This window comes from Nycticebus coucang, chromosome 17 (assembly GCF_027406575.1).
Source record: "Nycticebus coucang isolate mNycCou1 chromosome 17, mNycCou1.pri, whole genome shotgun sequence".
Classification (NCBI taxonomy): Eukaryota; Metazoa; Chordata; class Mammalia; order Primates; family Lorisidae; genus Nycticebus; species Nycticebus coucang.
Genome location: NC_069796.1, coordinates 48,259,925 through 48,284,277, shown reverse-complemented (window position 1 = coordinate 48,284,277; position 24,353 = coordinate 48,259,925). Strand labels below are relative to the sequence as shown.

The 24,353-nt window shown below is 36.2% G+C and overlaps 2 protein-coding genes across 8 annotated transcripts in view; one reads left to right on the top strand and one right to left on the bottom strand.

The window, feature by feature from the left end:
• LOC128569287 (ovomucoid-like) overlaps positions 1–24,353 on the top strand; it is an 89,243-nt gene that overhangs the window by 21,938 nt on the left and 42,952 nt on the right. For 2 of the 7 annotated variants that reach the window (XR_008375300.1, XM_053567443.1), the window contains exon 2: positions 15,665–15,804. The exons of 4 other annotated variants lie outside the window; for them this stretch is intronic. The gene's annotated coding sequence lies outside the window, so the exon portion shown is untranslated. Of the gene's footprint in view, positions 1–15,418; positions 15,534–15,664; positions 15,805–24,353 lie in introns of those variants that run through there. One more of the 7 variants, XR_008375301.1, reaches the window with a different exon arrangement.
• On the bottom strand, positions 14,552–22,680 carry SPINK13 (serine peptidase inhibitor Kazal type 13). Its single transcript, XM_053567446.1, has 4 exons — positions 22,611–22,680; positions 17,948–17,985; positions 17,079–17,206; positions 14,552–14,600 (listed from the first exon to the last, which is right to left on the bottom strand). The coding sequence occupies exons 1-4, from the start codon at positions 22,678–22,680 to the stop codon at positions 14,552–14,554; spliced, it is 285 nt and encodes a 94-aa protein (XP_053423421.1).

Here is a 24,353-nt window from a genome sequence, read left to right as displayed (position 1 = left end):
GCTTCACAAACTGTAATGTGCTTAAAATCTTTTACAGATCTTGACAAAAATGCAGAATCTGATTTAGAATTTCTGAGGTGAGATAAATAATTTTGCATTTTTAACAAGCTCCCAGTACTGCCTGACTCATGCTCCAAAGAGCAATGGCCTAGAAAGTTAGGGGGCAGATGAAAATCTGAGAAAGTGTTTTGAGACAAATTGTGTTCTGGAATTGCATCTAGAGGAGCCAAGCTATAGTTCAAAGTGTTCAGTGTTGAAAAATAACCCTTTTAAAGGCTCATAATAACATTGAAATGAGCCCTAGACTTCTATCATACTGCCAGGTAATACTGATAAGACATGAGTGGGTCCTTGGAATCTCTCTGTTTTCAACTCAGGGGTTGACTTCTCCTAGCACATCTGGCAGCTCTCTTCTCAAGGCGGGCACTGCGGTTCCAGTGTTGGAGCCCCTTCCCCAGCTTTCTCATGCTCTTTGTCTTCTTGCTATTCCAGGCTCAGCCAAATTTTCTTAAGTGAGCCTTCTGGCATCACATCACTGCTGCTATTTCTTCCCTTAACCTTTGAACAAGGCCATTGGAATGTGAACTTTATGAGACTTATCTGGCCACTTACTAAGACAGCAAATAACACAGAGTAGGCATCTAATAAATATATGTTACACAAATCAATATACTTTATTTGCTTTTGCTCCAAAAATATTTCTTACCATTTCATAGAGAAAAAATAGATTTGGGGATCAAAAACAGACCAATTCTGGATCAGATGCAATTTTAGATCCATTCTAAAAAAAATTTTGCTAAAGGAGTATTGGCAGATTTATTTCAAATACACGTATCTCAAAAGTAAGCAGGAAAACTAAGCTTCTATTTGAAGACTGCTTTTTGAATTTTGAAAACAAAATTTTATTTTGATAACACTATTAGCCCATTAGGAAGAATATTTTTCTAAAGAAGAGACTGATATTTAAGAGGATGAGAGTCTGTACATTTTTGAAAATCTCTTGTAATGAACTCTGCCTATCCTCCTTTTTTCTAGTTACATTAGGTTTATAGACAATATAAGTTGTGGTTAGAAGCAAGATAATCTGAGTTAAATTTCAAGCTCCTTTATAAACTACTAATTTATATAAGTTAGTTGCTTTGTATGATTTAACTTCCTCTTCTATAAACTGGGGGTGGCAATGGTAAGAGGTGATGACTATGGAGAAGATTGAGATAAAGCAAACAAAATATATTTGTGGCACCTGGTACATGTGATCACTAAACCTGAAATAGTTATTGTTACAGTTCCACCTCTGCCTGGGCTATGACCAGGTTTCACACTTCTCCTGAAACACTTCTGTTCTCATGTGGAAATTCAAGTGATTATTTCCATTCTGTCACACCCACAGTCATCTCCCAGGATCCCCCCTGGACTTCTTCCTTTTCCTGTCTATGTTCTGTCTCTCAACCAGTGCAGGAGTTTCACACATTTATTGTTGTCATTCTGCTCTTAGGGAGGGAATGGTGAGGGGATGATGTGAAATGTAAACTCCTACACTCAGTTATTTTCAAAGGAATAACAGATTAGGCTCAGAGAGGTAAGTAGCTTCCCATGACAGCACTCAGAGAGGCAAGTGCTGCCCTGAACAAAAACTTCAAGGGTCTTTTATTGAACCAGGAAAAAACCATAAGTGCAAGACACAGGGAACATACAAAGTTAATTATAGATAGGAAAACAAAGAAGTTTTGCAATGTCAGTGAATTGAGTAAATAATGGAAAGAAAGAAAATATTATCATAAGATTATAAAGTAAAAAATAAATGGTTCAATACCTCGGGGGTAAGCTTTAACTTCCCTATTCTTTACTGCTGATCTATATCTTAACCCTTAAGCAGTTTCAACTTCTGAGCCTTTTCCAGAACATGACCCATAGATCTATGTCTAAACTACTGAATATTCCTGACCTCCTGATGGTGTTGCGCAGGTACTGTGTTCAGCATGGAGTGGAGGTTGAGGAATCTGGGCTGTTGCCAGCAGTTTCTTGAGAACATCAGCTCACACTAAACTATAACCCACAATTTATTTTAATGAATCAAGAATTTCTAGACTATGTAGGTTTGTTTTCCTACAAAAATGGAATAATTGTGGGCTCTCTTATTTTTTGAAGAGAGAAAAGAGAGGATGGAGCTTTTCCTAATTTCCCTTTTTATTCTGTGGTAATACAGGATTGCTGTTCCCTATCCCTCATTTTGGGAGAGGATTTCATTATTGCTTTTATTATTTGGGTGAGACAGAGATGGAAAGACTAATAATGGAATAAAGCTAGATAATAATTCTATGGTAGAATAGGTGGTCAATGTTAACAAGAGAGGTCTTTAGAAGAGGTTTTATTTTTAGCAACCTGAAATGCCTATCTCTCCAGCTCCATAGAGAGTGATCCTGATAACATCTACCAACCAGAGGGACACAGGTGAAAATAGAGAGGAAGAGGAAAGAGGATGAGCACCTCTGTTGCCAGCAGAAGTGGATTTTATGATCAGTTGGAAAAGTGATGAAGAAAGTAGACACGCAATGCTCTCTGGACACTTCTAGTGAATTTTAACTAGTCAAATAAGACTAATAGAAGAGTAAGGAAGAGTAAGGCTGGCATCTAGAGGTAACAACAGGTAATGGCCCTGAGCACACCCTACTGGCAGAGAACTTTTTCATGTTTTATATCCCCAGACTTTAAACATAATAATTACTTTATCCTTCTGTATCAGTCAAGATCTTTATTATTGACAGATTTTGAGCAAGATTAACCAAAAAAGAAAAATATTTTTTGACTGATATCATAGGAAGGAAGAAATGGATTGAGTATTAGGTATGCTGGAATTAGGGGGTCAAATGATATCAGCTTTCTCTCTCCCACTCAAAAACACACCTGGTCCCCAGAACACTTGGCTCTCCCTCTATTGCCATCTATTAGCATATGAATGTGAGCTTCATAACATAAAATGGAGTTAGAAGGTTAAGAGTATTTTTCTGTGTGTTTCTGGCAGTGGGAGGGTCTCAGCTGATCTTTTTTGCTCCAACACCTACACTAATGACTTTTAAACTTTGTCAGCTCCATCACATTTCCATTCCCCATACCTTGACATTTATAGGGCTTTTTTGGCCTCAATGTCTCATAGGTTATTGAAGCACAAAGTAACCAAATAGAAGATTCTATTCCTCTGAGGTTCTCATTCTTGGTTATTTGTGTTTCTCTTTCCTGTGGACAGTAATACTATCTATAATTTACTGGCATCTGCATCAGAGGCCAGAATCTGCGCATTTATTAATATGTATCATTAAATAAATACATAAATAAATATATGTTGGATGTGCAAAATTGGAATAGATATACTCATGGCATAATTTTATTGTGAGGATTACGTATGTAGAATGACATATGTAAAACTTTTGATAAAATGGTATTCTAGAGTGGACATGTATATATATAGCAGTAAATTACTTCATATATGATTTACTAAGTGAAATTACAGACTCATCTCTATAAAAGACATTTTCTTTTTTTTTTTTTTTATTGTTGGGGATTCATTGAGGGTCCAATAAGCCAGGTTACACTGATTGCAATTGTTAGGTAAAGTCCCTCTTGCAATCATGTCTTGCCCCCATAAAGTGTAACACACACCAAGGCCCCACCCACCTCCCTTCTTCCCTTTCTGTCCCCCCCCATAACCATAATTGTCATTAATTGTCCTCATATCAAAATTGAGTACATAGGATTCATGCTTCTCCATTCTTGTGATGCTTTACTAAGAATAATGTCTTCCACGTCCATCCAGGTTAATACGAAGGATGTAAAGTCTCCATTTTTTTTAATGGCTGAATAGTATTCCATGGTATACATATACCACAGCTTGTTAATCCATTCCTGGGTTGGTGGGCATTTAGGCTGTTTCCACATTTTGGCGATTGTAAATTGAGCTGCAATAAACAGTCTAGTACAAGTGTCCTTATGATAGAAGGATTTTTTTCCCTCTGGGTAGATGCCCAGTAACGGGATTGCAGGATCAAATGGGAGGTCTAGCTTCAGTGCTTTGAGGTTTCTCCATACTTCCTTCCAGAAAGGTCGTACTAGTTTGCAGTCCCACCAGCAGTGTAAAAGTGTTCCCTTCTCTCCACATCCACGCCAGCATCTGCAGTTTTGAGATTTTGTGATGTGGGCCATTCTCACTGGGGTTAGATGATATCTCAGGGTTGTTTTGATTTGCATTTCTCTAATATATAGAGATGATGAACATTTTTTCATGTGTTTGTTAGCCATTCGTCTGTCGTCTTTAGAGAAAGTTGTATTCATGTCTCTTGCCCATTGATATAAGGGATTGTTGGCTTTTTTCATGTGGATTAATTTGAGTTCTCTATAGATCCTAGTTATCAAGCTTTTGTCTGATTGAAAATATGCAAATATCCTTTCCCATTGTGTAGGTTGTCTCTTTGCTTTGGTTATTGTCTCCTTAGCTGTACAGAAGCTTTTCAGTTTAATGAAATCCCATTTGTTTATTTTTGTTGTTGTTGCAATTGCCATGGCAGTCTTCTTCATGAAGTCTTTCCCCAGGCCAATATCTTCCAGTGTTTTTCCTATGCTTTCTTGGAGGATTTTTATTGTTTCATGCCTTAAATTTAAGTCCTTTATCCATCTTGAATCATTTTTTGTGAGTGGGGAAAGGTGTGGGTCCAGTTTCAGTCTTTTACATGTAGACATCCAGTTCTCCCAACACCATTTATTGAATAGGGAGTCTTTCCCCCAAGGTATGTTCTTGTTTGGTTTATCAAAGATTAGGTGGTTGTAAGATGTTAGTTTCATTTCTTGGTTTTCAATTCGATTCCAAGTGTCTATGTCTCTGTTTTTGTGCCAGTACCATGCTGTCTTGAGCACTATGGCTTTGTGGTACAGACTAAAATCTGGTATGCTGATGTCCCCAGCTTTATTTTTGTTACAGAGAACTGCCTTAGCTATACAGGATTTTTTCCGGTTCCATACAAAACGCAGAATCATTTTTTCCAAATCTTGAAAGTACGATGTTGGTATTTTGATAGGAATGGCATTGAATAGGTAGATTGCTTTGGGAAGTATAGACATTTTAACAATGTTGATTCTTCCCATCCATGAGCATGGTATGTTCTTCCATTTGTTAATATCCTCTGCTATTTCCTTTCTGAGGATCTCATAGTTTTCTTTATAGAGGTCCTTCACCTCCTTTGTTAGGTGTATTCCTAGGTATTTCATTTTCTTTGAGACTATGGTGAAGGCAGTTGTGTCCTTAATTAGCTTCTCATCTTGACTGTTATTGGTGTACACAAAAGCTACTGACTTGTGGGCATTGATTTTATATCCTGAAACATTACCGTATTTTTTGATGACTTCTGGGAGTTTTGTGGTTGAGTCTTTGGGGTTCTCAAAGTATAAGATCATGTCGTCAGCAAAGAGGGAGAGTTTGACCTCCTCTGCTCCCATTTGGATTCCCTTTATTTCCTTGTCTTGCCTAATTGTATTGGCTAGAACTTCCAGCACTACGTTGAATAGTAAAGGTGACAGAGGACAACCTTGTCTGGTTCCAGTTCTAAGAGGAAAAGCTTTCAGTTTTACTCCATTCAGTAAAATATTGGCTGTGGGTTTGTCATAGATAGCTTCAATCAGTTTTAGAAATGTGCCACCTATGCCTATACTCTTCAGTGTTCTAATTAAAAAACGATGCTGGATTTTATCAAATGCTTTTTCTGCATCTATTGAGAGGATCATGTGATCTTTATTTTTGCCTCTGTTAATATGGTGGATAACGTTTATAGACTTGCGTATGTTAAACCAGCCTTGCATCCCTGGGATGAAGCCTACTTGATCATGATGAATGACTTTTTTGATGATAAGCTGTAATCTATTGGCTAGGATTTTGTTGAGAATTTTTGCGTCTATGTTCATGAGTGAGATTGGTCTGAAATTCTCCTTTTTGTTTGGGTCTTTTCCTGGTTTTGGTATCAGGGTGATGTTTGCTTCATAGAATGTGTTGGGGAAGATTCCTTCTTCCTCAGTTTTTTGGAATAATTTGTGCAGTGCAGGAATAAGCTCTTCCTTGAATGTTTGATAGAATTCTGGATTGAAGCCATCTGGACCAGGGCATTTTTTGGTTGGAAGATTTTTTATTGTTTCTTTGATCTCAGTGCTTGAAATTGGTCTGTTCAGGAGCTCTATTTCTTCCTGACTGAGTCTAGGGAGAGGGTGTGATTCCAAATATTGATCCATTTCTTTCACATTGTCAAATTTCTGGGCATAGAGTTTCTGGTAGTATTCAGAGATGGTCTCTTGTATCTCTGTTATCAGTTGTTATTTCCCCTTTATCATTTCTGATTGAGGTTACTAGAGATTTTACTTTTCTATTCCTCGTTAGTCTGGCCAATGGTTTATCTATTGTATTTATTTTTTCAAAAAACCAACTCCTTGTTTCATTAATTTTCTGAATGATTCTTTTGTTTTCAATTTCATTGATCTCTGATTTGATTTTGGATATTTCTTTTCTTCTCCTGAGTTTAGGCTTAGATTGTTCTTCTTTTTCCAATTCCATAAGATCTCTTGTGAGATTGTTGATGTGCTCTCTTTCTGTTTTTCGAATGTAGGCATCTAAAGCGATGAATTTTCCTCTCAAAACTGCTTTTGCATTATCCCACAGGTTTTGGTAGCTTGTGTCTTCATTGTTGTTATGCTCAAGGAAGTTAATGATTTCCTGTTTTATTTCTTCCTTCACCCATCTGTTATTCAACAGAAGATTGTTTAGTTTCCATGCCTTTGGGTGGGGTCGAGCATTTTTGTTAGAGTTGAGTTCCACCTTTAGTGCCTTATGGTCTGAGAAGATACAAGGTAAAATTTCAATTCTTTTGCTTCTGTTGATATTTGTTTTGTGTCCCAGGATATGATCTATTTTGGAGAATGTTCCATGGGGTGATGAGAAGAATGTATATTCTTCATCTTTGGGATGGAGTGTTCTATATGCGTCTATCAAGCACAGTTGTTCTAAGTCTCTGTTTAAGTCTCTTATATCCTTGTTTAATTTCTGTTTAGAGGATCTGTCCAGCTCTGTAAGAGGAGTGTTAAGGTCCCCTGTTATTATGGTATTATCAGATATCATATTGCTCAGACTGAGTAAGGTCTGTTTCAAGAATCTGGGAGCATTTAAATTGGGTGCATAGATATTTAGAATTGAAATGTCTTCTTGTTGTATTTTTCCCTTGACCAATATAAAGTGACCATCTTTGTCTTTTTTGACTTTAGTTGCTTTAAATCCACATGTGTCTGAAAATAAGATTGCAACTCCTCTTTTCTTCTGAATTCCATTTGCCTGAAAAATTGTCTTCCAACCCTTGACTCAGAGCTTTAATTTGTCTTTTGAAGCCAGGTGTGTTTCTTGCAGACAGCAAATGGATGGCTTTTGTTTTTTAATCCAGTCAACCAATCTATGTCTCTTCAGTGGGGAATTCAAGCCATTAACATTTATTGAGATAATTGATAAGTGTGGTAGTATTCTATTCGTCTTATTTTGTGTCTTATTTCGTCTTATTTAAACATGCTTAGTTTTATCTTTTGCATCAGTGTGGAGGTTTGGTTCTGTCCTTTAATTTCTGAGTTCTTACTTTGCTGCTGATCCATTGTGGTGGTCAGTGTGCAGAACAGGTTGAAGTATTTCCTGTGGAGCTGGTCTTGTTGTGGCGAATTTTCTCAATGTTTGTATATCTTTAAATGATTTGATTTCTCCGTCAATTTTTAAGCTTAGGTTAGCAGGATACAGAATTCTGGGCTGGAAATTGTTCTGTTTAAGTAGATTAAAGTTAGATGACCATAGTCTTCTTGCTTGGAAAGTTTCATTAGAGAAGTCTGCGGTCACTCTGATGGATTTGCCCCTGTAGGTCAACTGGCGCTTACTCCTGGCAGCTTGCAGAATCTTTTCTTTTGTCTTGACTTTGGACAGGTTCATCACAATGTGTCTTGGAGAAGCTCGGTTAGAGTTGAGGCGACCTGGGGTCCGATAGCCCTCTGAAAGCAGTGTGTCAGAATCTTTGGTGATATTTGGGAAATTTTCTTTTATAATATTCTCTAGTATGGCTTCCATTCCTCTGGGGCATTCTTCTTCCCCTTCTGGAATTCCTATAACTCGTATGTTGGAACGCTTCATAAAGTCCCATAATTCTGACAGTGAACGTTCTGCTTTCTCTCTCTTCTTTTCTGCCTCTTTTACTATCTGAGTTATCTCAAAAACTTTGTCTTCTACCTCTGAAATTCTTTCTTCTGCATGGTCTAACCTGTTGCTGATACTTTCCATTGCAACTTTAAGTTCCCTGATTGACTGTTTCATTTCCTTCAGCTCTGCTATATCCTTTTTATATTCTTCATATCGTTCATCTCTTATTTGATTCAGTTTTTGGATTTCCTTTTTGTTATTTTCCACTTTATTAGCAGTTTCCTTCATTGTTTCCATCATTTCTTTCATTGTTTTCAACATGTGTATTCTAAATTCCCTTTCTGTCATTCCCAACATTTCTGTATAAGTGGAATCCTCTGCAGTAGCTACCTCATGGTCCCTTGGCGGGGTTGTTCTGGACTGGTTCTTCATGTTGCCTGGAGTTTTCTGCTGATTCTTCCTCATGGGTGATTTCTTTTATCTGTTTCCTTGCCCTAATTTTCCTTTCACTTCCTCTTGCTCTTTAAGTTCTCGTGCCTGTGGACTAAGGGTTACCGAACCAGAAGGTTGAGAAGGTTTAAGAGCAAAAAAGGGATGAAAGAAAGGAGGACCGAGTGATAAGGAAAAAAAAAATAAAAATAGAGAAAGGATGGGGTGTGGGTAAAAGGAATATTGACAAAAAGAAGAGAGGCACAGAAAGAGGGAGACAGAGCAATATAGGTGTGCAGTAGGGTACTTTGATACAACCTTAAAAAAAAAAACACCTTCTGGGGGTGCCCAGTTGGGTTGTTCCCTTGAGGTCAGCAGCTCTTTGCTAACCTGATCAGACACAGTACCCCACCTCCACCAAGTAGAGAGGAAAGACAGAAATGCTATAAATCAAACCAAAACAAGCAAACAGAAAAGTTTACGGGATCAAATTGGCTGGAAAAACCATATAATAGTGGTAGAAACACTAACAAAAATGAAGTTCTAATTATTGAAATAGGCAGCAATGGGAAATTATAATTAAACCAGAAAAATTGAGAAAGAAAAAGGATCTGTATGGAAAAGGTTGAACTTAAAAAACAAAACAACAATCCATAACATCAAAATAAACAAAAAAAACAACCAAACCAAAAAAACAAACAAACAAACAAAAAAAACACACAGCCAAAAACAAAGCAGTATGTATATGTTATTGAATATTTTCTGGGCAACACGTGGTCTTCTGGGGTATGAGATGTTAATCACAGTTCTGATACGACTGGAGGCTGCTAGTTTCTCAAACCCCAGCAGGTAGACACCCTAAATCTCTCTTCAGCCCACTTAAAAGGCACTTTGAACTTGTTCACTTACTGAGCAGAAGCTTTCTCAGGGAAGTGCTTGTCACTGGAATCACTGCTGAAGTGGCTATCCACTTACCCTGTGTGTCAAAACTGGTCTCCTTCTGCCCCCGAGGGTTAGGGCTGCAAGGCGGCTCAGACCCCGCTCTTAGGATACTTGGTCACTGGGTTACCAGCTCCCACCCAATTCCAGCTCTGTGACCCTGAGGGCGGAGCTTGCGGGGCAGATCACTCACAATGTCTGCCTGTGACCCAGAGCCAAACACTATTAGCTCCGTCTGGCTCAGCGGCTCAGAATGGGGCCCTAGACAAAGGCCAAAGTTCTCTGCACTCCCGCTCAGGCTCTCCCCAAGGCAGTTCAGCTGAGTGTCAAGTCCAAAGACACCAAAACAGTTCATAGGTAAGGCCTTTCTGGTTTGCAGTCTTGCTGCTACTGAACTTACAGTTGTGGGTGGGTTTAGACGGATTGAACACACGCGACCACTTGCCGGTTTTCCACTGTTTTAGTCCTCCTCTTGGGGTCCAGAAGTCTCTCGCTGACTCCCTGTATCCTCTCAGGGGTGATGATAGGCAGATCCCACCAGCCAGAGATGCCTGGAGTCCTATATCCCCAGACTCACGGTGCCCAGATGCAAGGAAGCTGTTACTCGGCTGCCGTCTTGCTCCGCCTCTTCCACAAGTGCATTTCTGAAGAGGGTCTCAGTCTTGTGTGGCCAGCTCTTTTCAGTCCTCATCTGGGCTGCATTTAGCTCTCCACTCTTAGGCTCCTTCCTCTCTATAAAAGACATTTTCTAAAACATGTTCTCTACTTATATTTATAGGGATCTTGTATGGTAGGTATAAAAACTCATATTAAAGGTGGCAAAGATGATGCTCAGGGAACGTAAGTCACATAAATAACAGGAGGAAGTGAACTCAGATCTCTATGCTGCACGTCCATCCTGGGCTCCCTACACCACAGTGCCATGCTTGACACTCAGAGTATCTTCTCTGTTTATAACACTCAATTAGGATAGCATCCTTTGTAATTTTCAGATCAGGTATATTCTGTTGGGGCGAGGTGAGGGGGGATATTTCCTGTAGCAGGAAAATTTATTCACCAATATTAATGCTAGAAGTGTTGAGTGCCTTACAATCTCATTGTGTTATGACCTCATAGAACAGGAAGGAATCCTACAGTAGAGTAGCACAAACATGTACCACAAATGTATAAATACACTTTAGCATAGCACAGCTGACATTTTGGCCTCACATTTCTTCATTCTGGGCTAAAGAAACATAAGATCAAAAGATTCCCTATTTAACAAATGGTGCTGGGTGAACTGGCTGGCAACCTGTAGAAGACTGAAACTGGACTCACACCTTTCACTATTAACTAAGATAGACTCTCACTGGATTAAATATTTAAACTTAAGACATGAAACTATAAAAATACTTGAGGAGAATGCAGGGAAAACCCTTTATGAAATTGGTCTGGGCAATAGAAGCAACCTCAAAAATACACTACTGGGACTTGATCAAACTAAAAAGCTTCTGCACAGCCAAGAACACAGTAAGTAAAGCAAGCAAACAGCCCTCAGAATGGGAGAAGATATTTGCAGGTTATGTCTCCAATAAAGGTTTAATAACCAGAATCCACAGAGACTCAAACTTATTAGCAAAAAAAGAACAAGGGATCCCATCGTAGGCTGGGCAAGGGATTTGAAGAGAAACTTATCTGAAGAAGATAGGCACGCGGCCTTCAGACATATGAAAAATGCTCATCATCTTTAATCATCAGAGAAATGCAAATCAAAACTACTTTGAGATGTCATCTAACTTCAGTGAGACTAGCCTATATCACAAAATCTCAAGACCAGATATGTTGGCGTGAATGTGGAGAAAAGGGAACACTTTTGCACTGCTGGTGGGAATGCAAATTAATACATTCCTTCTGGAAAGATATATGGAGAACACTTAGAGATCTAAAAATAGATCTGCCATTCAATCCTGCAATTCCCCTACTGGGCATATATATATACCCAGAAGACCAAAAATCACATCATAACAAAGATATTTGTACCAGAATGTATATTGCAGCCCTATTCATAATTGCTAAGTCATGGAAAAAGCCCAAGTGCCCATCGATCCACAAATGGATTAATAAATTGTGGTATATGTACACCATGGAATATTATGCAGCCTTAAAAAAGATGGAGACTTTACCTCTTTCGTGTTTACATGGATGGAGCTGGAACATATCCTTCTCAGTAAAGTATCTCAAGAATGGAAGAAAAAGTATCCAATGTATTCAGCCCTACTATGAAACTAATTTGGGGCTTTCACATGAAAGCTATAACCCAGTTACGACCTAAGAATAGGGGGAGGGGGAAAGGGAGGGGAGGGAGGGGGAGGGGGTAGAGGGAGGAGGATTGGGATTACACCTGCAGTGCATCTTACAAGGGTGTATGTGAAACTTAGCAAATGTGGAATGTAAATATCTTAGCACAATAACTGAGAAAATGCCAGGAAGGCTATGTTCACAATTGTGATGAAAGTGTGTCAAACGCTCTGTGAAACTAGTGTATAATGCCCCATGATCATATCAATGTACACAGTTATGATTTAAAAAAAATAAAAAATAAATAAAAAAAAAGTTTGAGTGAATAAATCAAATGGACATGGAAACCCCCTTGGACAATGACAAGAATGTTGGCAAGGAGGGCTATATGGTAGAGGACAAAAGGTCTGAATTATTCTGTGGGCATGACCAGTCTAGGCAACAGAGATGAGATGCGGTAGGTGGTCCAGCTGCGATGTGCCATAGGTAACATTGCCTTTCTAGCAGGACAAAGAAATAATGGGCCAAAAGTTTCCTCAGAAGATCAAGAAGATGCCAGTTCTTCTTCCAGCCCTGCAGAGCCAGAGGCACGCTCCACTCTCCACTATTTTAATAACAGGAGTGTCTATGGGGGAAGTCCCAGAGTCAGCTAGGGGAAAGAGACGCACAAAGCATTTGATGGTAAGGATGAGAACATAGATGAACATGTTTATCATGCCAAAAAGGATCTGTGGGACCCAGTGGAAGTATTTGTGAGGGAAGGGGACCATGGAAAAGGAGGACTGAGGAGAAAAAGCACAAAATAGTAAGAGAATGTCAGAGATGATTGAAGCCAGGGTACTTGCTCTGCAACTCTGCCCAGGTTTTCGGTCTTATGATCTCCTTGGGAAAAAAACGCTCTATTGCCCTGATTATTAGTTGAATAATAAAGTATATACCTTTGAATTTTGGCTTTTGAAGGAATATAACTTTCTGTAACCATACAATGTATATAAAATTTTTTATAAAAGTTAATATTGTGTGTGTTTGTGTATATACATGTATATATATGTATATATGTATGCAAGTATATATGTGTGTGTTTGTGTGTATGTATGTATGTGTATATAAATACCTGGGCTTAGATGTTTCAAGGCGCATACTACCTTCATTATCAGAGGAAAGACTCTAGTTTCTAACACAAATGGACTATGAGAAAGGATCTTTGCAAAAGTGAAAAAAATTCAGGGATTCATTTATCTTCTAGATATTTTGTTCTTTAACATATCACTGGTCTTGGCTCAGGGAACAGAAAACATGATACCAATGGTGTAAGAACATTTATTGTTACATGTAAAAAAATTAAAGAGTAATTACATGTAATAATACACGTAAAAATTAAAGACCTGGTTTAGGGATAACTGGAGGCACCAAATTGATGTCATCAGAATATACTTTCTCTGTGTCACTCTCATTTTTAACAAGGGATTCCCCTTTATTCTTACTATGGCTTGAGGAAATATTATCTAGATGCATGTCCAGGTAAAAGGAATGAGGGTCTTTCTCTCAGGATTTCCAGGTGAGGATCAGGACATGAATGGCTCTGTTTGCACCATGCACTCATGTATCTGGTCGATAGGTGTCCATTTGTGGGTTTACAGAGGCCCAGGTAATGTGTTCTATCCTTGATCAGGATGAAGTCAAAACACTTGCAGACATAGGCTAAGGGTTGGGGTAGACCACCCCAATCTAAAAAGTAATGAGTTTAGTTTATAGATTGTGTATGGCCAGATATCTAGACAGCAGCAGAAGATATCCTCCCTTTGATTTCTTTATTCCTTATATCCCATACCAGCTACTATCAATGTTGGTAGATAGCAGAGTATTTCAGCTATCTGATGGAGGGCTGATAGTGGATTTTAAAACTCCAATTTTGCTTACGAACAAATGGAGAGACAGTAGTGTCTTTCATTATAATATTCAATATATTTGAGGCAAAATGCCAGATAAAGTGGATGGCTTACTCTTCTGCATAAATAATACAATAAGCCAAACCAAGAACATTTTGGAGCCACTATGACCAGAGATACTGATAGTGAATGTGACCCAAAATGAGAACATTGCAAAACTGAGGGAAGAATTCAGGTCTCCTTATTTTCATACCAGTGTCCTTTCTTTCTTAGGATTTCTTAGGAATCATCCAATAGCCTAATACTTACCTCTGTCTGTTAGTTTACTTTTCCAACAGCAGGTATAGCTTTTCAAAGTCCCCAGATAGATAACTTAGGCTGCATTACTGAATGACTCCCTTCTTTGGTCTCGGCCTTTTGCAGAGAGGATATTTTCTCTTTGGCTCCATGTCATCAAATGGTATTAGTGGGGCAGTAAATGATCGTTCAGAAAGGCCTGCAGTTTGTTGTGAGTTCAATTCAGGGGAGTTTTAGTAAGCACCTTTGCTGAATAGACTTATCCCCAACAAATGAAAGCTGATTTCAAATAAGCAGTACACAGAGATTGAGATCTATTAGCTCATTTGTTGCTTTGTTTATTTGTAATAAATATAAAATTTCATTCCCCAGTAGTGTTATTCCTTTTTGGTGTTTCCAATTTTGTTTCAAATTTGGATACAGCATAGGGGTGTGTTTTTTAATTTACATCCTCAAGATCTAAAAAAAATCATTTTTTCAATTAAATCATGATAAAAATAAGCAAGCGTAGGTACCCTGTTATCCATTAATCACATTTTCCATGTTTTTCAAACTTAATAGAAGAGCCAAATTCCCTATAGAGAAGAGAAAAAAAAATAGATTAGTATCATAAGGGAAGTAGATATTGCTTTTGAATGTACTTTCTCTTCATCTGCTAAGTGAAGTCCTCAAAACTGAGTTGCTTTTGCAATTCCCTTTATAGCCTTCCTTAACCTATTCCTGTTTGTTACTACCACAGTTTGTACAGTCCTTCTTTATATCTTGATTATTCAAAAGATGTTCTATGAAATTTTTCAACATAGAGTTTTTGAAGACAGGAAGCCAGGAAAAAAGGGAGAAAGGAAGGAAATTGTTTCTTTCATCTCTTCCCCATTTTTGCCAGAAGAAATCAGAGGCATGATCTTTGAGCTGCTGGGACAGTTCTGTGAAAACACAACTTCCTCAAGTTTCCTAGACGAGGCTGAAAGGAGTCTATAAATAATCTTTGTGGGAAGTTATGTAATAGTAGCCTGGCAGACCTAGGCCCACACTGTGCCTCTGTATCAGTCTATGTTATAATACTAAGGCCAGACCATTATGGGAGAGTCTCTCTTACACTGCTTTGTTTAGTGGTGTGTGCCTAAATACCACAGAATATGAATAAGTCTTATGAGAAAGAGCCAAAAAAAGACATTTTCAATTCTCTTCCCTAATTAGCTTATTCTTGAAAAACCAATAGTAATTTCATTAGGAAGGAATGAAAATATAATTTATTCTACATATTCAGGTAACATTAATGCATTCATCTTTTTTGAAGACAATAGTAGAGATTTGGTTAATTCACACTTTTCAGCTTCCATTCTTTTCTTTTAAAGGATGTTTCAGCCACTGAGACTAATACTTTCTCTGAACATGAACATGTATTTTCTTTATTAAATTGGATTCTACACTGGGCTGCCTTTGGTCTTCAGCAACAATCTTTATGTCATGGGACATGGGAAACTCAGGAGGATTCTTTTCAAAAGAAGGTGTGTAATAAAGAGTTGTCTACTAGAGATAGCCAACAAGTCCTGAGAACAGCCCACCTGTTAAGAGTGTGCTTTTATACCTAGGACTTGGGCCTACCAGATGGGGTGAATCTCTGTTTTCACTTGTCTAGGGTTCTAAGTCGCTCTGTATCAGTTTGGCCTCTGGATGGGGAGCAGATTGAGTAGTTGAGATCAACCATGCAGGTGTTCTATGCCTATGAATTGACTTTCAATGAAAAGCCTGAACACCAAGACTTAGTAAGCTTCCCCGGTAAGTATGGAAACAATTCATACAATTTGCAATTCATCATGGCTGTGAGAGTTAAGCATTGCCTGTGTGACTCCACTAGGAAAGGACAGCTAGAAACTTATGTTGAATGTCATACTAACTTATGCATCTTTTGTCTTTGCTGATTTTACTGGTATCCTTTCATTGTATTAGTTATTATGATTATATGTAACAGATTTTCTGAGTTTTGTGGGTCCTTGTAGTGAATCATCAAACCTGGGGAAAGTCTTGGGAATCTCCAAAATAGAAGATCTCACAGGCCTTGGAGAAGTTACTGACAAGACAGAAGGCTGGGCTTGGCACATAGCTCTGTGGTTAGGACACTGGCCACATACACTGGGGCTAGTGGGTTTGAACCTGGCCCAGGCCTGCAAAATAGCAATGATAACTGCAGCAGAAAAATAGCCAGGCGTTGTGGCGGGAGCCTGTAGTCCCAGCTACTTGGGAAGCTGAGGCAAGAGAATCGCTTACCCCATGAATTTGAGGTTGCTGTGAGCTGTAATGCCATGGACCTCTACTAAGGGCCACATAGTGAGACTCTGTCTCAAAGAAAATAAAAAAAAAAGGAAAGAAAAGACACAAGGCTGATTTATAAACAATTTCGAATGGGGATAATTATATATCATAGAATATTATTAATATTTTAATCTAAACAAAAATTAATATTTAACCTAAATTAGCTAAATTTCAGGCCAAATTTATTTGAAAGGTTAAAGTAAGAAATGTTGACTATCAATTTTTATATAAGACCGCACAATCAGTTCATTATTCAAATATTTATCTACACCTTTATCTATATTTTTGTCTGTTTATATGGCTCTCTCTGCATGTATATCTATACTATTTATAATTACCAAACATTTTATTTTTCTTATCGATACCTACCAAACAACATTAATGGGTGATATTCATAGGTTTGTTGGACTTAAGAAAGAAAATTTGAGTGACTTTTGACAAAATGGATTCCCATTCTTTGCTTGAATGTAATCTATAGACTATCGACAGATACGATCTTTGTGCAGTTCTCCCAAAATATCATTTAATCCTTTTTTAATAAGTCAACTTTGAATATTAACTAAACGGTTTTAAAAACTTTATTTTTGCTATCCATGGAGTCTGTCTTCAATCTTTATAAACAATAGAGACTATTTGTAAAAAGTCTCATGCATAAGTAAGAACTAATTCCTTAGCTAAAGTCACCTGAAATTTCTAGGAGGAGGTATAGAGAAAAAATAATGGTATTTATTTGAACTTACCACTGATCCATACAAAAGAAGCACTCATTCTGGTAAGTGTGGCCATTTGTAGCACAAATATATTGTGTTACATCAGGACAGTCCAAATCATAAATAGAATCCACTGGGTAATACATTTTACATTGAGGCTGCAAATAACATAAATTATCATAGAAATAATTAATAGTAGATTCTCTCCCATCTATTCCTTGCCTGTCACTTCTACCCCATATAGGAATACTATCGAATCTTACTTAGTCAATTGATTTTTTTCAAGGATATCCTATGTTCTGGCTTCCATCAGGCCATTTTTTTTTTTTCCTGATCCTATGTCCCCAGCCTTCTCATCACCTCTTAAAGTTATAATCATTATATACCTGTTTAAGCTGAAATGCAATGTTTTCATTTAACTTTGGTGTCTCAGTCCAAATAAATCACTGTAAGAAGTTTTTGAGTAGAGATGTTTATATGTTTTTAAACTTCCAGAGGATGAGGCTTAAGTAGAGCTGGGGTGAATGAAGATTCTCTATTGAGACTGGGAATAACTTGAGATTTGCTATTGTTTAGCTTTGAACAAGTGACAGTGTTATTTCACTCAATGTTCAGAGATATATTTACTCAATATATTTTATTTGACTATATATATTTATTTTACTAAATATACTATTATATCATAATGTTTGTGGTACATTATAATACAGTAGCCTTTATTACCCTATGTTACAAGGTGTCTCTAATAAAAGCTACTGAGTCTAGAGAGATTAAGGTGCATGTCCAAGGTCACATTGAAACCTTCCATTCTTCTTTATCGCCATACAGTTTTAGATTTCTCATGTCAATAGAATAATTGGAGTAGAAGGAATATCCAGAACTAGGAAATTTAAATGTACCTTAGGATATTTGGATTTATCATATGGTTTGAAAATTCCTGAAAATAAAATACAGACACAGTAAGTTAAAAGAATAGTTTTCCATGGGATGTGATTTTACCCACTGAAGTCACTGAATAAATAAATGTAATTTAATTACTCATTCACAAAAAAGTATACAAAAGAATTTATAGAAATAGAATTTATAAGTAACATTCCTTTGTTAACTATTTTATCCATTTATTTATTTTTTCTTAAATTTTTACAATTCTGACAAAAGAGTAGACTGTTTGTGGTTGTATGCATTACTTACAAACCATTTTATTTTCGGTGAATGACTTGAATTTCTCAGCTTTAGCTTACTCTTCACTAAAGTTGGGATAATTGTATGAATTTTTAAGATTGTTAAAAAAATAGATATAATGTATAAGTGGAGAATAAGGTCAGTTTCTACCAAGATGTTGAACTAAAGAGAGCCCAGTGATGATAAGAAAACTGAAGGAGTTCCCTGGCTTTTGGGAAAATGATTTTTGTGGACTGCTTTTGTGGGGGAGGCCTGATGTTGCCCGATGACCAGCTGGGTGTGGGAAAATAAAATAAGAAAAAAATTTATTTGAGTTCTTCTCTTGATTGTCTCTCACTGTTAAATAACATATAAAATATCATAGAATATTCGAACTTTACCAAAGTTAGACTTCCTGAAAGTTATAAGAGAAATCCTAAATGATATTTAAAAATCATTCCATAAAGGAAAGAACAAGCTTTTTCAAAGAACAAGAGTTTTCAAAGTAACTCCCTTTTCCACTAATGAGAAACCTGTCTTTTATTGTTTACAATATGTTTACTTATTTGCTCAATCATAAATGAAAATTAGGCAAATTTAAGGAGGTGGTCAATGTAGCTGGGTGGTCAACTTTGGAGGCTCTACTATATGTCCAAACTTATATTCTGCACGTTAAATATGTTAAAATCCTTGCAGGAATATATCAATGTGATTATATATAGGATAATTAAATTTTAATTCAGAGAATTTAAGGAATCAGATGTTCTTATCTTTTTCTAGAAAGTCAGAGTATTCAATGACAAAAGCAACTATATATAGTTTTATTTAAAAGGCTTGTATCTAGTAAAAGTAAAATAAAATTACACATATAAACTGCATATCAAACATAAAAATAAACTCCAAATGAATCAGCATCTGAACATAATAAATGAAATTATATAAGAATTAAAATACAACATAACAGAATTTCTCTGTAATCTTAATGTAGGAAAGACTTTCTAATAATGACTCATTAATTTAAGAGCTATAATGAAAAACACTGATACATTTTATTAAATAAAACTAAAATAACACCAGGAGAAACAAACAAACACAAACTAATTTCAGAACAGGCTATAAATATGCACCTATAATTCACACACAACCACAGACCCAGTGAGATATTTAATCTAACTCATAAGAAGAAAAATGCTAGTTTAAGCTATACTGAAATGCCATTTTTCACCTGATAGGTTAGCTACTGAGAAAGAGGTACTTTCATATATAACTAGTGGAAATAGAAATTGGCAAAATATTTATGGAGTGAAATTTGACAATACTGATTAAAACTATATTTGCATTACATTTGACATGTCAATCCCAATTAAAGGAATTCCCCCTGAAGATACATCTCCAACAATACAAACATACATGAGTAAGATTATTTTGCATCACTATTTGCAAGTATAAAGTATTGGTAACAAACCAAATGGTCATACATAAACAAGTGAGTAAATGAAGTTTGATACATCCACCCAATGAAATTCTATGAAATTGTATAAATAATGAGGTTCCTGTGAACTGATAGGTAGTGATTTCCAGGATATATTTTAAATCAGAAAAAGCGAGTTTTCTGTAATATGTTATCTTTTAGGTAAGAAAGTGTGGGGAAAGAGGTAAAAATGTATGTGTTTATTTGAGCAAAACGAAACACAAGAAGCATGGAGACTAATGAGGTTGGTTAGATAAAGGATAACAGCGAGAATGGTGTGGAAAGGAAAGGGTTTGGGGGCAATGACACTTTGAACATAGCTTTTCATTTATTTTGTTTCATTTTCCTTAGGTTCATAATAAGTTCAAACGGTTATTTTGACTTTTCTTTACCCATACATTATGTATTATTAGGGGAGTTTTCAAAGTAACTCCCTTTTCCACTAGTGATAAACCTATTCTTTATTGTTTACAATATATTTACTTATTTGCTCAATCATAAATGAAAATTAGGCAAATTTAAGGAGGTGGTCAGTGTAGGTAGGTGGTCAACTCTTATATTCTGCACTTTAAATATGTTAAAATTATACTGACACTGTTTATTATGTGTCAAATACACTTGAATTTAGTTTATAAAATATCTTAATTGAAGATGTAGATAAATATATTTAGAAGGAGAGAATTTCCTTAACTACAGAAAAAAAGGCTTGTTACAAATGAAAAGTTTGACAAAGCTGACTTTTCAATATTTAGAATTTCTACTCACCAATAAGACTTATTCAAGGCCATGAAAAGACAATTTAAAAACTGAGGAAAGATATTTATACAAAAGTCCACAAAGATTTGTATCTTGATATAGGTAGACATATAGGTGGATAGATAATCTCCTAGATATTTTTAACATAAATTAAAGCAATCCAGTAGGAAAAAAATGGCAAAAATATAAAAAAGAAGAAACATACATTGCCCATAAATTTCATAATGATTCTGAACTTTGTTAGCAATCAGGAAAATGCAAATCAATATGAAAGTAAGATTAGATTGGCTAAAATCTTAAAGGATTAGGTGATATCAAATGTGCAGATCATGTGGATTAGTAGGCTACTTTATAGTTTAATTATGAAATATTTATTTATGTGGCAACTTTGGAAAATCAGCTGACATTTTCCTATAATTTTAACAATTCATACACCTTGTGACATAGCAAAACTACTCTTGGATACGTACCCAAAAGAAACTTGCCCATGTGCATCAAAAAACATGCACAAGAACATGTCTATCAGCTCTGTTCCCATCGTAAATTTGTAAGAGAACCAACTGCTCATCAAGAGAAGAGGAAAGAAGTTAGGTTATAGTCACACATTAGGATACGTGTATTTCTCATCAATAAAACTGAAATGATAGCTGCACATAAAAATATGTATAAATTTAACCAATATAATATTCAGGAGAAAATAACTTTCAATTATAATTCTCTCTATATAGTGTTGAGTGAAAATGTCCTACACGACAAATTATATAACTTTGTATAAGTTTTAAAAGAATTCTAAAGATACTTTCTACAATGTGCATAAATAAAAACTATAAGGAAATAAAAACAAGAGAAGAATAGATAGGTGATTTAGAATGGTGAATCCAATGCCCTTTTCTGCCTTTATCCAAGGATGTTGGATCACTGACAATCACATTTATGGTCTCAAACTTTTGTCAGTAGTCTAGATTTTTCCAGGACAATGTGTTCATGGTACTTACTGATGGGACACAATTATATTTATTGAACCAAGTACTGTGATTAATCCAATTTATCTAACTGAGGCTTGTTAAAATAATAAAGTATATTGTGGAGAACCTACATACAACAGATAATTGATGGTAGTTATATTTTAACATTCATGCATTGACTATTTAATATGGATCATTTATTTAAGAAAGATTTAGAAAAGTGAGTGAGATATGCTGTAGCAGATGCTTTCGTAGTGTGTAACTCATTGCAAGTGTACTAGTTTTTATTGTTTCTATTGGGAATTGTCACAAACTTAGTGACTTAAAATGAAACAAATTTATCATCTTATAATTCTATAGGTAAGAAGTCTTAAAATCAAGATTTTAGCTGGGGTGCGTTACTTCTGTAGTTTCCAGGGAAGATTTTATTTCCTTTTTCTTTTTTGAGCTTCTGTGGGCTACCTGGATTGCTTGGCCCATGGCCCTTTCCCTGCGTCTATCTAACCTCTGCTTCCATTGTCACATGTTACTGACTAGAGCCCCTCTGCATCTCTCTTAATAGGGATACTTTTAATTATTTTGGTAACACCTGAATGATCCAAGATGATCTTTCTATCTCAAGATCTTTAACTAAACCACATCTGTAAAGTCTTTTTTGCCACTGAAGGTAGCATCTTTATAGGCTCTGGTGTTTAGAACTTGGATATGGGAGGCCATTATTCTATCTATAATAGCAAGTAACATGGATTTCACCTTTATGCTTTTAGAGTTTTTATTACTTAACTATGAAGGCACCATACCAACCAATCCAACAACCTAAGATCATCCACACAAATATCTTTTATTTGTTATTAATTTCCATTATCATATTAAGAGAACTTTTTAAAACCCAGATGAAAAAGGCATTTAAAAAAATTATATTCACACAATGTATTGCTTACAATGGAAACATTATAATTTTCTCTGCTCTAGATGATTTTTTTAATCAATGAAATAGAAATGAGGATAAGAATCCATAATGTAGAAAACAAGTCTAATTTTTTCATTTAGGGAAATACATCATAATAATACCCAATTTGGATCATTAAGCCCAAAGGCCTACATTTCAGCAAAACATTATCTAAACAAAGTTACAAATGACTTTTTTAAATTTCCTACAACTTAAGGCAAATCAGATATTTATTGCCCCAAATCTCTAAGGTTGCTCACCTGAGAAAACAGTATGTGCCAAAGTAGAGCATATCAGGAAAAAGAGGATTTTGTGGGGAAAGGCAGCCATTTGATCTTATATAATATCGTTCTTTGGGGAGGCCTGTGAAAATGACCAAGACAGTTTATTCCTAATCTCTTCCACAGCTGGATTTCTAAACAGGAGAAACCACCCTACATGGTGCCATTGCCATACACTTGGTTATGGTGATCTCTCACTGGCCTAGTACCTAGGAACTCAGGTCTGAGAGAGCTCTTCTGCTTTTTAAAAAGGAGAGAAAAACCATAAAAATAAATTTTTTCCTGCCAGCAGCCAGTTTCAATCATAGTCCTGGCCGGGAAAAGAAATTAGACTCAAGACTCATCAGGGCCAACCCAAGTCATGTTACATATTCGCACAATTTACTATCTAAACTTGTTAGTGAATATAGACACTCAATGAAATTGTACTAATTCTGAGATAACCGGTGTAAACTGAGGGATGTCCTGTACAACCTGGAACATGTCACTCTAAAACACAAGCCATTTGATTCCCTGGGATGGACCCATTTCTTCCACACTGAAGCCCTTTACTTCCTAGCCAATTTCTCTTTGACAGTCCAGTTACAAGGGCTCAAACACAAAAAATTGACTAAAAATAGAAGTGCTTTTCCTGGGTAACAAAAATTATGTTGTTGATTGACTTTTAAACTTGGCTATGGTTGGCAAATACAAAGGCTACTGGTTTGACATTCCAATCAACTCAGAAGTGGATTAACAAATTGTGGCAAATACAAAGGCTACTGATTGGACATTCCAATAAACTCAGGAATGGATTAACAAATTGCAACATATGTATACCATAGAATACTATTCAGCCATAAAAAGACGGTGACTTCAAATCTTTTGTATTAACCTAGATAGAGTTGAAACACATTCTTCTGAGTAAAGCATCACAAGAATGGAAAAACAATTATCCAATGTACTCCATACTAATATGAAGCCAGTAGACCATCTAAGGAATGCCCATATAGGAGAAAAACTCATTTCAATTCAAGTTAAGAGGAGGGAGAAAGAGGGAGGGGGAGAGGGGAAATGGTGTGGAGTTTTGGAACACATTTTGAGTGGGAGTCATTAACTACAAGAGGGACTCTACCTAACAAATTTAAATATGTTGACCTGGTTGTTTATACCTTCACGTTAATCTGAAAAAAAAAAAAAAAAAGAACATTAATATGTCATCTGTTAAAATAAATTATGTCTACTTTCTCTGAAACAAGAATCAGAATGTATATATTCATAAATATCTATACATGTATATCTATATCTATCACCTTGAAATGATTTATTGCCATGAGTGAGGTGCTAGAAATCAGAGTTTGGAGTCAGAGAAATAGACATTCAAATTCTAAACTGAACATCTCTTAGAAGTATGAGCCTCAGAACAAGTATAAACTTCATAGGATATTGAGAGAATCGCCTGGTATTAAAAAAAGTAAGGAACTTAAATGTATCAAATTGATGACTTGTTCAGCCAAACTTTTCTTTGTAGGTGTAGAAAGATTTAGGCTCAGAGGTGCTTCCATGTCCCTTTCTTCAACTTTCTCACACCTGACTCTCCATTCTGGTTCTTTCCAAGATTGTAGCAAGGACCATGTAGAAAGATAGGGAGACCCAGGTGAAGAGTCAGAGTTTTTCCTGCTTTCATGTGCAAAGAAGACAAAAGAAGGGTGTTGCAGAAAAACAAAACCTCAAAAGAAGGGA